Genomic DNA, 16,075 nt, shown 5'->3' on the forward strand with positions numbered 1-16,075 from the left:
GGTCTTGGAAATTGCCATTCCTTTGTGAATAATCTGTCTTCTTTCTCTGGTTATTTTTAAGAACTTCACTTTGTCCTTGGGGTTCCAAAGTTTCTCTCTGATGTGTTTTTATTTCTTTTGCTTGGGAGTCTCTATACTTTCTAAATGCAAGGATTCATGTCTTTCTTTAGTTCTGGAAAATTCTCAGATCCTGGGAAATTCCTTTGAATATTTTCTCTCCCTTATTCTTGTATTATGGATCTCCTAATAAAAGTATTTTGAAGTTTCTCATTCTATATCCCGTATCACATTTCTTTCATATTTAAATTAATTTATCCCGCTGAACTGCATTTTGGGTGACTTCTTCAAATCTGTCTTCTGGTTGACAAATTTTTTCCTCAACTGTTCCAAATCTGATGTAAATGTTGTACCAATCAGGATAAGCTAGGCTATGCTACAATAATAAACAACCCCAAAGCCTTAATGGGTTATAACAACTAAGATTTATTTCTTGCTTTTGCTACATGTCCATTTGCTTATGAGTTGGCAGCAGGCTCTGCTCTGCATCCCCTCGCTCAAGACTCAGGCTGATGGAGCTTCTACTATTTTGGAGCAGTGATGGTTGTCATGTCTGGAGAAAGAAACATAGGGCAAATGGCACACTAGTTCTTATGGACCTCAGCTCAAATGCGACACATGTCCCTCCACTGACATTTAATGCCGAATCACATGGCCTCACCTAACTTCAAGGGGATGGAGAAGTGTGTCCATCTGAATGGGCACATTCAGGAGGAGGAGATCTGAATATTGAGGAACAGCTTCAACTCTAATAACTACCACTCCTAAACAACTGAGTTTTTAATTTCCACGCCTCTATTCCTCATTTCTAGGATTCTATTTTATTCTTTTTTTGATGGTTGTATTCTTCTATTCTCATATTTCTGATTTGTTCTTTTATACCTCTAATAATTTTACACATATCTTTAAAAAATGTATCAGATTGTTTTATTATCTGCTATCTTTAGCATATAATCCTGTGGTTTGGGTGTCTGATGATTCTTGCTTGTGGTAGATTGTTTTCCTATTTTATAATTCTATATTGTAAACTCATCTTCTGTGAAGCTTTACTTAGAGGATCCTGTGTCTCCTGGGCACAGGGTGTGTCTCTCCAGAGTGATTTATGTTTGTTTCCGGCAGTGTTCCTAGCAGCACCATTGTGATGTTCTTTTCGGATTCTCTGCATATTGCATCATCACTTTTGTTATGGCATGTACTTTGTGGGCATGCACTTTTCCTATGAGGAAGGAGAAAGTGTTTTTTTCTTACTAGAGCCCAGGATGAAACAGACAAACTTCCTTGATTTGTTCCATTGTGAGTTGGTGAGTTCCACAAATGCAGTCCTTGGAAAGTCTTAACTTTCTGTGGGAGGCTCAGAGTCAACTCTCTGCCTTGGGTGTCCGAGGCCTCATCTCAGATTGCATGCGAGTGCAAAAGCCCAGAGCCCAGATAGCTGAGGCTGACTCTTATCCTCAAGGAAGCTGCAGGGTCAGCTTGGTTTCAGTTCTCTTTTCTTTTCTTGTATCTGAGTATTTCAATTTCTTTTCTTGTGGATTCAGCTATTCTTTTCGACTAATGTTTGCTTCACTTTATCCAGCAGAAATTTCTAAGTATTTGTAGTCAAAGGATTTTCAAGTTTTCCAGTCAGCCAAAACAGCAGAACCAGAAAATATTCTTTGTATATGAAGAGTTCATACAGTTAATAAAATACCAATCTCACAAGTGGGCAAAGAATTAGAGAATTTACACAGGTAGAAATACAAATGCCCAATAAACATTTGAAAAGGTCAAGAAATACAAATTAAAACTATGGGAAGAGATACGATATTGGCCCATCAAAGTCAAAAATATTTTCAAAAAGAAAAGCCAAGAATGTCCATGGCATAATGAATTGAGCATCACCGTTACCCATTAAATGGAAATATCAATGGGTTATTTGGAAATAATTTGCTTTAAGAGCCTTATATGACATATATACACTAATATGTATAAAATAGATAACTAATAAGAACCTGCTGTATAAAGAAAAAAAAAAGATTAGTGACATAAACTCTGAATCTGTCTGTCATCAGAATTCCCTGTTAAAATGCAAATCCACCTGATAGAGGGAATGACTGTTCTTTATTAATCACAGAAAACTGAGCATATATTAGTTTGTCACCATTAAATATAGAGAGCAAATATACAAAGAATTGAACACAAAATGGGCATTTTTTACAGTAGAATGGACAAAAGTAAGATTTCAGGGATATATTTCAGTCAAGGGACAGCATGAAGGTCTCAAAGTGGGAAAAGATGCCTTGAGAACAAACCTCACTTGTTTCCCATTTTTTAAAGGTAAACCTGGAGTACTGTGACTAGAGAGAACCTATGAGATATTTATACTGACTCTTGATTAATTTCTTCTAAAAGCTAGGCATTGCAATGACACTACTTTATTGATGATTCTGGTCACAACTCCTGTCAATTGAAGTTTGTGGTTTTTTCCCTCTCTGGATATTTGGTAAAAGTGACTTTTCCCCTGAAGCTCCCTAGTGACTATTCAATTCTCTGTTTCAATTTGTTTAATAAAGATCTTATTTATACAGAAAAAAAAAGAGCTTTATAAATATTCCTTTCCCCTGAGCTAGTATTTACACTTCTGGAAATCTACCTTAAGGAAATAATCCAAAATGCAGGCAATCAGCATGTTTCATATTCAGAAAAAAAAAAAACAGATTTTTTTTTTCTTCTGAATGTGTATCACCTTTCTTGAAATCAGAGATATTTTTCTTTCACTGTAGTCTTCAGGCACAGACAAATATTGCATATATGACAAAGAAGTCATATAAAAGCTTAAAGAACAACCACCATCAGGGAATGGTCACAGAGTATCTGATGGGCACATCTGGCCCCTCTGCACCAGCCCAAGCTGAGGTGTAGCTTGGAAAAACAGTGGAGTGGGAACAGATGTGTGAAAACGACCCATTCACCGTTCAACACTCAACTACCGGCTCCCGTCTGATTGTAAGCACTTTCTCATGCCCCCAGACGGAATGTGGGACTCTGCCACGTGTGCCCATAAAGTCTGCTTACATCTGTCACAGCACTGCTTGCACTGCCCTGCCCTCACCACAGGTTGGGAACTCCTTTGGGTCAGGGGCTGGGTACACTTCACCTCTGTATTCCAGTATCACGTGGGCACACCAGAGATGCTCAATAAATGTCTGTAGAATGAATGGATGAGACTCACGGGCAACTGTGCTCATTCCATAAATCGAGGGTAAGGTGGTTCACAGGAGACCCTGCACCTTGCAGGACAATACTGTAAGAGCGCACGTGTTAGGATTTCTTTGGTGGTAGCTTCTCCAACTTCCAACACCGACAGAGAGAGGTTTTTTAGAGGCCCAGCTGCATGTGGCTCAGGAGCCTTGCTGCCAAGACCAAAGCAGACGGTCTGGAGCATGTGTACGCCGCCTTCGGACCCTGGGAAGCGTCACTGATATTCCCCAGGAAACTTGTGAAACCTCCTGTTTATAAAGGTTTCTCCATCTGTTATACTTTCTGTACTTTCCCTCCCTCTGCTCTTGGTAACACGGATGTTTGCATTCCACAGGGATTCCTGTTGCTAAAAGGTCTGTTTTCTCCTGCTAACACCACACCTCATCAGCCAGAGCCCAAACCCTGGCAAGCTCCCAAGGAGAGTTACTGGTCCACAGCACCGTCCTCCTTCTCCTGGACTGCGGCAAAGCCTCCTAACTCGTCTCTCCATCCCTCAATGTCCACACTCTCCTAATGCATCGTCCATTCTGAAGTCAGCAATCTTCCAAAAATAAAATCTGACTATGTCGGCTGGTGTAAACCCACCGGTGTCTCCTCACTGCCTGGAGGACAAAGACCCAGATTGTTCACAGGGCCTGGCATGTGGCCCTGGTCTAACAAGTCTTACCTTCAACGTGTCATTGTCACACTCCAACACCCCAAACCACATCAGACTGTTTGTTTTGTAGTCTTCTCAGCCCAACCTCCACGCCTTTGCACATGCTGTTTCCTCCACTTGGGGTGTATTTCCCCCTTCAGCCTGGAGAACTCCTACTTTTACTTTAAAACACTGCAACTCTCCTACTGTATAGCACAGGGAACTATATTCAATAGTCTGTGATACAATGTTCACTGCAGCACTATTTACAATAGCCAGGACATGGAAGCAACCTAAGTGTCCATCGACAGATGAATGTATAAAGAAGATGTGGCACATATATACAATGGAATATTACTCGGCCATAAAAAGGAATGAAATTGAGTTATTTGTAGTGAGGTGGATGGACCTAGAGTCTGTCATACAGAGTGAAGGAAGTCAGAAAGAGAAAAACAAATACCGTATGCTAACACATATATATGGAATCTGAAAAAAAAAATGCTCATGAAGAACATAGGGGCAGGACAGGAATAAAGACGCAGATGTAGAGAATGGACTTGAGGACAGGGGTAGGGGGAAAGGTAAGCTGGGAAGAAGTGAGAGAGTGGCATGGACATATATACACTACCAAATGTAAAACCGATAGCTAGTGGGAAGCACCCACATAGCACAGGGAGATCAGCTCGGTGCTTTGTGTCCACCTAGAGGGGTGGGATAGGGAAGGTGGGAGGGAGACGCAAGAGGGAAGAGATATGGGGATATATGTATATGTATAGCTGATTCACTTTGTTATAAAGCAGAAACTAACACACCATTGTAAAGCAATTATACTCCAATAAAGATGTTAAAAATAAATAAATAAATAAATAAATAAATAACAATGATATTCTCCTGAAAAAAAGAAAAAAGTCTGTGATAGACCGTAACAGAAAAGAATATGAAAAAGAATGTATATATATGTATAACTGAGTCACTTTGCTGTACAGCAGTAATTAACACAACATTGTAAATCAACTATACTTCAATAAAAAACAAAACAAAACAAAAAACACAGCAACTCAATATCAAGTGGAATCAGATGGCCCTTCCTCTGTGCTTCTATAGCAATCTGTATAGAACTTCTTTAAAAAAGAGTATTTCTTTAAAGCATTTGTCTTGCCCACGAGTCTAATAGTTATCTCAGCAGTATCCCCTTTACCCAGGCTCTCACTCCACCCCTCTGCCCAGACTCCATCTCTCACCTGGATTACTGTAATGGTCGCTTTGTGGGTTTCCCTGTCTCTGGCTTTACCCCAGTAATGTAATTGCCACATCATTGCCAGAGGGAATCTTCTAAACTATATATGATCATGTCATTTCCCTGATTAAAATCTTTGGTTGGATCCCTAATGCTTTCCAGGATAAAGTGCAATTTCCTTAGCAGGTGCTGCCCAAAGGGGGGACCCCAAAGCACAAAGGTTGAAAGGTTTGGGGTGTGCCACTCTCACAAAGGAGGTTGAATTCTTGCAGCCTATGTGCTTTGCATCAGTGATCAGCTTCTGTGGTTACTTTCATCAGGAGTTGCTTGGGGGTCATTCATGCTTTCTGGTTCCAGGCCCCCAAGCTCACAGGAACAGTGACTGGGAGGCCCCTGTGGGCGGCATTGGGCCAGGCAGTAAGCTTTGCTCACCTTAACACAGGCCCTGGGGCTGTCCCATAGACATGATCCTAGCCTGGATCCATCAGGGACCCAGTATCACAGGGCCAAGGTCGGGGGTGGGCAGGAACTCAGTTCCTTACCAGAGGGGCCACAGCTGCGGCTTGAATTCTGATTTGCAAGTTTTTTAAATTCCATGAGCTCTGCATGGTCCTTCTCATACGTCCTCTTCAGGTTCTCCACATACTGCATCATCACTTCTGTTGCTTTCGACATGCGTTTTTCCTGCAGGGAAGAAGAGTGTGAACACACAGGGCATTTGGATGAAAAGCTCATCAGCACTGTTTGCTCTGAGCCAAGCTCTGGGCTGGGGGACTCGAAAGGTTACAAGGACCAATCAGACGTGACTCTGCTCTCTAAGAGTTTGCTGTCTGGGATGTGAGTTGAGACGGGGGCTCAGGCACCTGCACTCAGGGATAACAAGGACGAGCCCAGCCACAAAGCCTCAGGAGATGAGAGGGGGCAGAGTCATCTCCGCTTGCAGAGAATGGGTCAGGGGAGGCTTCCTGAGACGGAATGAAGTGCTGTAGGGTCTGGGCACATAGCTATGGGCAGGAGAGACAAAGAGCATTAGCCAGGGAACTCCAAGAGCCAAGGTCCAGAGGCAAGATATCACAAGGCTTGTATCGAGGTGAGGATTTCCCCTCTAGACAGGATCCTTTGGAGAGTGAAAGGGGGTGCCATCAAGAATTATGCTGGGACAATAAGAGTATACCAGAATTGTCTGGAAAGCCAGGAAAGCACAGGTCATCCTACTCATGTAGGAATCAGCAAATGGTTGGGTTTGTTCACAAGAAGAAAAGGTGAGTTAGGGCTGGGTTGTGAAGGACCTTGAATGCTAGACTAAGGAGTTTGGACTTATTCTGAAGGAAGAGGGGAGCCATTGAATGTCTTAAAGTAAGGGAGTGTCATAATCAGGTCACCAGTGGAGACTGGACTGAAGGGTGTGAGACTGGTGGCAGCAAGAGCAACAAGAGAAGAGAGGATGAGTGCCTGAACCAGTCCAGTGGAACCAGAGAAGACGGTGAGGACAGAGACACGGAAGCCACTTGCAGAAGGGTGAAGGCTAGAGTGAGCCGTGCGTGGGCTGAGAAACGCTTTCACGAGGGCTGTGCAAAATGAGGAGGAGTCTTCTCTACTGACACCCTGTGGATCCCTCAGAGATCCTTGCCCGCGGCCTGCCTGTCCCCAGAGGCACACGCTCAGTGACTGTCCCCTGGACAAAGTCCCCACAGCCCTGAGCTGAGACCAGCCACTTCCCTAAAGCCCTCCCTTTGTTGCTGCTCCCAGCTGGAGTGGCTTCCTGGGTGCTGTTGCTGAGTTGGGTGCCCTTTCCCCGGAAGCACATGGGTGGGACAGCCCCGTGGCTTGTCCTTCCTTTATTCTATGAGAACTGCTCAGGGCTGGGCCCCAGGAACACCCCTGTCATGCAAACCATGCAGCAGGACACGGGTCCACAGTAACAGCAACAGTGATAATGACATCCAGGTGCTTTACAAGTGTCACAGCGCTCTGTATGGCAGATACTGTCAGCATCCGCATTTTATGGTTGGAGAAGCTGGAGCACAGAGGCCCGAGGCCACACAGTGAATCTTTGTGGAGCCAGGATGAGAACTCAGGCAGTCTGACCCCACAACACCATGCTGGATCAGGGTGGCACCCTGAGTGCCTCACGACTTCAAAGTGGCTGCAAGGGAGCCAGACTTGGGCCTGCACCCCAGCTTTGCCCCATGCTAGTGCTATTACCTTTCTGAGACTTCACGTCTTCATCAGGGGATAAGATTATTTACTTTACAGAGTTGCTGGGAGGATTAATGAAACAAAGCAGTTTTTCCTAAAGCACATTTTGCCAAATACTAGTTCCCTGGGAGTTGAACAGGTATTTTGTGGGAACAAGAAGTTGGGGGGGGGGGTGGTGATTCTTTACTCAAATACATTTGAGAAATACATCGGTAATGTTAAACAGAATTGTTCATTACAGGACTTCTCAAAGCCTTGCTTATGCCAACATGCATCAGAAATCTCCAAGAAAGGAAGGTAGTATGCAGCAGTTCTCAAATGTAGGTATCCATAGAAAGCTTTTTCTGGGGAGCACCTCAAGAATTTAGTTGTCCATCAAAAATACACTGAGACGACCACAATTATGGACGTAGGATGTGTGGCACAGAGGAAGCCATCAATAAGCAGTATCTGTAGTTGCCACCGCTTACATCACTGCTCCAGTTACTGCGGACAGAGCAGAGCTCACCTGGCGGACGGCCCCCACCATCTCGGCTCGGCTGGAGAGGCGGGCAGCCAGGCGGTGCAGGACAGCTATGTCCTCCAGCAGCTTCTGGTAGGTCTCCCGGTGCTCACAGTGGTGCCAGAGTGAAGCTGAGGACTGAGGAGGGAGAAGGAACGTCACATGGGGTCCTCACAGACCAAGACTTGACCAGGGCTGTCACAAGACGAGCCCTGGCCCCATCCTGGCCGAGAGGAGGCACCTCTGCAGGGCCCAGGCGACGGCTACTTCTGGGATTGGAGAAGCCCAGTGTGGACACTCTATAGCTGGCTGGCCTGAAGGAAGGGAATCACAGTCGGGTCTCTGGTCCCCAGGGGGCTCCCTTTGCCATCCCAGGTCATCCAGCCCCCCTCCTGAGAAGCTGCCAAGGGCTCAGAGGCCTTAACTACAGCCCTGAGGTAACCAAGCCTTGGGGATCTCTGCCTCAGTTCCTCCCAGCTCTGAGGAAGGCTGCCTGGCTCAGGGCCTTGGCCCCATTTCTCACTTCAGGAGACTCTACTTGGTGACTGAGAAAAGCAGGAGACCCGGCACAGCCCTTGGGGACAGTGTCTCCTGCAAGGATTCCCCAATCAGGCTCCACAATTACCGTAATGGAAGCTTTGAAGTGTTCCAGTTCCTTCTCTGTGTTCTCCTCTGTCAGGTTGCGTTCCCTTTCCGCCTGGTTAATTCTAGATTCTAGGGTGTAGCTGTCATTTCTAAAGGCCAAGGACAGTTGTACAAACACGTTCTGTTGGGAACAAGAGTGTTGGAGAGGTGCTAGGAGGAGTTACTGCAGGGAGCAAGGCTGCCGGTGGATTTTTTTGCTCAAGGATTTTATATCAGCTCCTGGAACCAGCCCCCACAGCAGCCAAGAACAAGTGAAACTCTCCCTTAATGAAGTAAACTGCACAAAAGATGGTGAAATAGTAACCTGAGGTCCATGCTAGGTCCTTCCCAGGACCAGAAGACCAAACACATTTTACTGAAAAAGAATAAGAGAATAACACTTTGCTTTTTCCTGAATGTCAAGAAAATAACATCCTGTATTTGGGTTTAGATAAACTCAGGCCAACACAGCTGATTGTGTAAGCAGTTTGGATTCGCGCTAGGATTCATGGCATGCGGGTTTTGGAGATTTCACATGAAACTACTGTATTTAAAGAAACCCCACTTGAGATGTAAGCCTGTTGACTCAAAGCAAACTTCGAACAGCATCTTATCTGAATATTCCAAATCCTATGCTGAAAGCAGCTTTTACAAGCTGCCAGGAGGTTAAATAAAGCCAGGTATGATTCTGTTAGGAGAAACTTTCTGGAACAAATATTCCATGCCAAAAATGCAGCCTGCATGAATGAACTTTGAAAGGTGGTGTTGATCAGACATGGAATTCCTGGTCTAATAGGAAACTACTGGGGAGGAGAAATAGACAGATGGACTCTACACAGGAAGGAAGCAATGGCCTTCATTTTTACAGCCTTCATTTACCTTGCCTGTGTCAAGTGGTAGAAGATTTACACCCTTAGGGTGAGTTGATTCTGCCTGACCATCTGAAGTTCATGTAACATGGCCCACGGTGGGCAGACATCTCCAGACAGAGAACTGAAGACCCTGAACTGCTCGATGATGACGATGATGAGGGCCACATTGAAAGCTACTCCCTATTGAGCATCTGCTATACGCCAGAACTGCCAGGAGTTCTACGCACCTTAGCTTGTTTAATCCCTCACAATCCTCTGCCATAGGAACTGTTATGTCCACTTTATGGGTAAAGAGACCGAGAGCAGAGAGGTCATTAACTTGTTCAAGGTGTCACAAGGGAGTAGCAGAGCCAGAATTCAGCCTCAGACTATCTGATTCCAAAGCCTGTGCTCCTCTCACCATGCTGAGCACAGATTGTGTCAGCACACACCTGAGGACAGGAGCGCACCCTTAACCAAAGTGCCCACGGCCATCACCACCAGCGTCAGTGGGTGGGGATTCTCTGTCTTGCCCAAGCCTCAGTCAAATTTATCAACAATGCTCAATATTTAGTTCTCTATAGTTGGGTTATCCCCTTAATGGCAGTGTGATATAAAGAGCCCTGAAGTCAGTCAGAACACTTGGCTCCCAAATGCTGATTCTGCTAAGCACGGGGTCTGGGATCTCAGATAACTTATTTAATCCCTCAGTTTCCTCCTTTGTTCTGCTTCCTGCTCTACCTGTTTCTCAGAGCTGATGGGGGGGTCAGCTGAAAGGATGGATATGTGTCTGCCATAGACTGTAAGTTCTATGTCTGTGTGCCAGGTAACTGTTACTATCTGTGCCAGATATTTTACACAGTCTATCTCCATCTCCCTTTGCTTATGTGGTCCACTGGGTCTCAGTAAGTGTATGTTCGTTTTCTTGTTATCAAGTGTAAACCATGTTTTAAGACTGTAAAATCTTCCATCCTCCCAACCTGGAGTGAAGCATTCTGGAATCATCCATGTTCTTGCTCCCTTCCTTCTATCAATTCCAACGTAATTGTCATGGAAACAAACTACTGCTGGTGTCGGAGGTCCTCACTGTCTCACCTCTGATGCATTCTCTTTGTCCATCTACCCCTTCGCCAGAATGAAATGCAAATTCCTCTCAGCTCACTCACGAGCCCCATTGGGACAGCTTCTCTACAGAGACAAGGAGGCCGCGAGGAGAATCATGGGAGAATCAGGGAAGGTGGGAGAGCTGACAGCATAGCCACCCGCCTTGGCTGAGCTGGCTTCCTTACGTCTGAAACCCTCAGAAGGAAAGCACCTTCTTCCTCCAGACCAAAGTTTGAAACGTGAAATCTGATCATCTTTTAATAATTTTGAAATAAATTTGATTCAGTTCTGCAGCCTCCCAGCTGCTTTGTGTATCTAAGTCATACTTTTAAAGAAAACAAATAATCGTTGAAGAAATGTGGAACTTCCAGCTACCTTCTCATCCCTGATGAAATTTGTCAAAATCTTCCATTAACTGGAGTGGTGGTCGGGGGCTTGGTGGCTCAATAGGGCTGATCACGATACCCATATTCCCCCCATGGCCACTCATTCTCATGTTTGTGTAAAAATGTCAGGAGCAGAGGCTGGAGAAGGAAATGTTTTGAATGAACCCACTCAAGCTCAAGTACTCAATTTCATAGAACACTGGAGTTACTTACCTCAACTTCCTTTTCAGTGAGTGGAGGGGCACTGTGAAAAAGAAAAGACATGCAAATGAACTTTATCCAACCTTTGAAATAAACCAAAAGGTGCCTTTGAACAGCAGGCAGACCAGGTGTTTCCAGGAATTAGAGTAAGCAGGGCTGGCGAGATGGAAAAGATGTAGGGTACCCTTTGTGCGAGTTCTGTAACCCGTGAGATATTCGCCAAGATAGTGACTCCTGCAGAGGAAGTATGGTGGAAACTATTAGATCCTGGGGTCAGTGCTCCACCAGTGCCTCTACGAAGTGTGACTTTGGATGAGTTATTTAATCTAAGTTTGCTCATCTGTAAAATGGGAATAATATCTACCTTGCAGGAGTCTTATAAGGAATATATATATGTATGTATAAATGTGTACATATATGTGTCTATATTCACCTATATATGACATCCACACATGTATGTATGTGTATATACATGTATATGTACATATGTGTATATTCATATGACATCCACACTCAGCGGGCACTCAGGAGATGTTTATTATTATGACTAATTCACAGGCATGCTGTGAGGACTTAATAAAAGACTATACAAGCTATATACTTTATAAGTTGTATACATCTGAACAGTCATTATAATTTTTCTGGGGCTGCCCAGGTCTGCAAAGCCTGACCCTCCTCCTGCCTCCGAGGGGGGTGACAAGGGTGCATGTGAGCTAGAGAATAAACGGTAGGAAAGAGTGGCCAGAGCTCTTCTCCACAGCAAGAGCCTCTTCTGATGGCTGGAATCAGAGATTGGGCAAGAGAGCCCCAGCTGGTGCAGAGGGTGCGGTTCCCACAGCAAGCATCCTCCGCTCTGCACCCTTGCTCGGCTGCTGCTCTGGCTGGTGACTAAAGCTAGCCCTGCTCTGAAACCCGGACGACGTAAATAATGCACGGGCCCTTTCCTGTGCTGGGGTGGGAGAATGGGGAGGAGTCCTACTGGCGTCACAGGACTTGGCAACACAGCATGCCATCGATAAGGTTCTCAGGAAACACAGCTTCCTCCCTTTGACGGGTGTGGAGGGACCCCGAGAGCAAAGGTAGGGGTCAGCAATCTCTGCAAGGGGCTGGTTCTCACCCCTGACAAGGGACTATGAGAACCTTCCTGTCAGGATGAGGCAACAAGACCCCACGGCCATCAAGTCAGCAGAGTACAGAGCACGAGATAAACAAGTGCAAAGCTGTTTGAGGCTTGCAGTTCTGGCCACAGGCCCACCCGTCAGGCCCTTTCCTCTGGGGGCCAGCCAACACAATCTCAGCTGTCATATAGGACATGCATGTCTTGCTTAAATGGGTTATCAAACTCACTGAGCTTGCGTTTGATTCCTGGCTTTGTTTGGATATTATGCAAAAATTACGTTTTCATCAATTATTTACCAAACTTACTTTACTACCTTGATTACTCACGTTCTGCTTTTTTGCTATAGAACACATTTTTGAAAAATGTACAAGTCCCTGAGGACCCAGGGAGGTGTGGTTTAGGTAAAGAAGCCACATGACAAGGTCAGCTCCTGAAGCAGAGAGCTATGCCTCATGAACTGGCACAGGCAGGGAGGGGCAGAGCCATTACCCTCCAAAAAGGCGGAGGCCTAGCAGGTGACGTACAAGGAGACCACTCTGGATGTGCCTCAGAATTCAAACTGCCTTAATAGGCCTTAGAATGAAATCAAAGGCCTCTGTGAACTGGCCCCTACCGGACTCTTCCCACTCTTCAGCCACATTCGCCATTCTGCTCTTCAAACACACTTACGTCCTTGTGGCCCCAGGGCCTTTGCATTTACTGTTCTTTCCTTTTTTTTCATGCTCTTACATTTGCAATTCAGTAGTTTTTAGTATATTCATAGAATTGTACAACCATCATTACAGTCAATCTTAGAACTTTTTAATTCTCCCAAAAAGGAACACTATACCAATTAGTGGTCACTCCCCCAATCCCCAGCCCTATACAATGACTAATCTACTTTGTCTCTGTGGATTTCCCTATTCTGGGTATTTCATATAAATGGAATCATACAACACATGACTGATTTCTTTCACTTAGCATAATGTTTTTGAGGTTCATCCATCTGGTAGCATATATAAGTATTTCATTTTTATGGCTGAATAGTATTCTATTCTATGGATATATCAGATTTTATTTATCTGTTTATTAGCTGATGGACATTTGGTTTGTCTCCATTTTTAGCTATTATGAAAAATGCTTGTTATTGAACATTCACGTACAAGTTTTTGTGTGGACATATATTTTCATTTCTCTTTGTTATATACCTAGGAGTGGAATTGCTGGGCCATACAATAACTGTATGTTTAACTTTTTGATGAACTGTTGTTCCAAAGTGGCTGCACCATTTTCCTGAGAATTTCATTTCCTCCACATCCTCACCAATACTTGTTATTGCCCATCTTTTTTATTAAAACCATTCTAGGGATATAAAATTATATCTCATTTTAATCATATATGATAAATCATTCATTTAATGAATTTATCATTTATTATTCATGATAAACCATTTGAATTTGCATTTCCCTAATTACTACTGATGCTGAGCATCCTTTCATGTGCTCATTGACCCCTCATATATATTCTTTGAAGAAATGTCTATTTAAATCTTTTACCCGCTTAAAAAAATTAGTTGTCAATACTACTCAGCCATAAAGAAGAATTGAAATTTTGCCATTTGCAGCATCATGGGTGGACGTGGAGGGTATTATGCTAAGTGAAATAAGTCAGACAGAGAAAGAAAAATACTGTATGATACCACTTATGTGGAATCTAAAAAAATACAACAAACTAGTGAATATAACAAAAGAAGAAGCAGACTCACAGATATGGAGAAGAAACTAGTGGTTACCAGTGGGGAGAGGGAAGGAGGGGAGGGGCAAGATAGGAGTAGGGGATTAAGAGGTACAAACTATTATGTATAAAATAATCTATAAGGATATATTGTACAACACAGGGAATATAGCCAATATTTTATGATAACTATAAATGGAGTATAATCTTTAAAAATTGTGAATCGCTCTATTGCATACCTTAACATATAATACTGTACATCAACTACACTTCAATTAAAAAATTTAAAAATTAGTTGTTTTTTTAATTGAGTTATAAGAGTTCTTCGAAGATATATTGTAGAAACAAGTCCCTTATCATATACATGCTTTGCAAATATTTCCTCCCATTCTGTGGGTTGTCTTTTCACTTTCTTGATGGTCTTGTTCACCTATGAGCCCCACCTGCTCCTCTTTGAGTTGGAACCACCTCACCTGGCCCTTTATTATTCTTTTTGTTTTGGGTGCATTAGTCCTGTCTGAACTATTGGACTTTGACCCTTCTGGGGTCAAAAAATCAAGTCTGGTGCTCCTGTATCCTATCTACAATTGAATACAGGGGCCACCCAATGTGGGGTCTTGTGCAACCCATGCCCCAATTTTACCTTCCAGGGAGAGACTTGTGGACCCGCAGTTTGCGAAGCAGCACATCAGAAATATTGGGCATGACATCCAGGCCACTCTTTGACTCTTCTTCCTCAATAGCTGGGGAGAGTTCAGAAGGGGGCCCTGAAAACAAAAGTGTTTAATTTAGAAAATGTAATACTTTTGGCAATTTGCTTCAAGGGGGTAAGGAATAGCTTTAACATTTATTGGAACCTGGTTGTATGCCAGGGGCTTTATAATTGTTATTTTATCCTCACAACGACCCAGTGAGCTAGACCTTAATCATCCCATTTTTCAGGTGGGTAAACTAAGACTCAGCAAGATTAATAACTTGCTTAAGGTCACAGAACTGGTAAATGGCATAGGCTTCAAATAATTCTATCTGCTCTAAGTTCTATGTTCTTCCCATTGTTCTCCATAGTGCCAAGCAGGCTCTTGTGTCTGGGGTCTGAGGTTGGTTTTTGGCAACTGGAAAATTGTTGGCTCTTTGGCTATAAAGTTTGGAAAAGTCCCCTCTCTTTGGCAGGCTTCTCAAGAGGCCTGATGCCCAACTATTCTTCCTCAGATGAATTCAGCAGTTCTATCATCTGTGTCCTAATTAGAAATCAGCATCTGGTTCCATATCCCCATAGATAGGAGTAGAAACAGGGTTTTTCCAGAGTAAAGCTAAGGTCATTAGATCTTTTACAGATCTCAGAAATAGATGCCTCCTCGTCAACAGAACCAATAAATAGCCTTTTTTTTTAATCTCCTAAACCTGTCCTGGGTTTGTGCTCTGAAGGCAGAAAGAACAAACCAAGTATTCTCTTTCCCACAAATTTTTCTCCGGCTTGAAGACAGCTCTTATACCTCTCCAAAGCTTCCCTTCTACAGGTTGTAGCCCGATTTTTCCCACTGTTCACTGTGGCCTCTAGATACCATCCCCTGACTGCACACATTCTGGTTGTTGCTGTCCCAGAAGCCCAGATGTGCTCTAACAAGGTCTTAGCTCAGGAACACAGTGGCAAATGGCCTTGGCATTGACATGAGTTATTCATTTAGCACAGACTTGCTGTGCCCTACACTATGGGCTCACAGCACATTTAGGATTAAAAGCCTTGAATCTCTTTTACTTGAACCAAATCAGGTATCTTCGTCCCATACAATGGTTATTTTCCATTTGCACGCAGGACTTTTAGTTATCCATGTTTTGCCGTCTTTCATGGGTTTGACCCAACAGATTTCCAGAACTGTAGTCCAGGCCAGAGATCAGGACTACGTAGCCATCTAAATGGAGCTAAGATTGGGAGTCATGTGAATTAGAAGCCTCACCAAGGGAGACCATGCAGAGAAAAGAGGAGGTATAGTTTGGCTCCAGGTAAACAATGTTTAAATACTTCGAGCTTCCCGATAACTGAACAGTGTTCACGAGTTTCCTGGTACTCAAGGAATCCAGCAAAGTCCGGAGGACCATCTGTCAGAGTCAGGGCAGTCAGCGATCCTTCTTTGGATATGAGATTCGATTCATATCAGGTAGCTAGTTCTCTTAGTTACCTGTCACCTCTTGGGTTCTGTCTTGGC

General features: G+C 43.9%; 1 protein-coding gene across 6 annotated transcripts in view; it reads right to left on the bottom strand.

Moving 5' to 3' along the window:
• Positions 1-16,075, bottom strand: part of IRAG1 (inositol 1,4,5-triphosphate receptor associated 1) — a 120,160-nt gene that overhangs the window by 24,071 nt on the left and 80,014 nt on the right. For all 6 annotated transcript variants that reach the window (XM_061201453.1, XM_061201452.1, XM_061201455.1 and 3 more), the window contains 5 exons: positions 14,515-14,638; positions 11,051-11,081; positions 8,498-8,638; positions 7,879-8,010; positions 5,714-5,855 (listed from right to left, as the gene is read on the bottom strand). In XM_061201453.1, the coding sequence (XP_061057436.1) occupies positions 5,714-5,855; positions 7,879-8,010; positions 8,498-8,638; positions 11,051-11,081; positions 14,515-14,638 (570 nt within the window). The remainder of the gene's footprint in view (positions 1-5,713; positions 5,856-7,878; positions 8,011-8,497; positions 8,639-11,050; positions 11,082-14,514; positions 14,639-16,075) is intronic.

The sequence above is a fragment of the Eubalaena glacialis genome, chromosome 10 (assembly GCF_028564815.1).
Source record: "Eubalaena glacialis isolate mEubGla1 chromosome 10, mEubGla1.1.hap2.+ XY, whole genome shotgun sequence".
NCBI lineage: Eukaryota > Metazoa > Chordata > Mammalia > Artiodactyla > Balaenidae > Eubalaena > Eubalaena glacialis.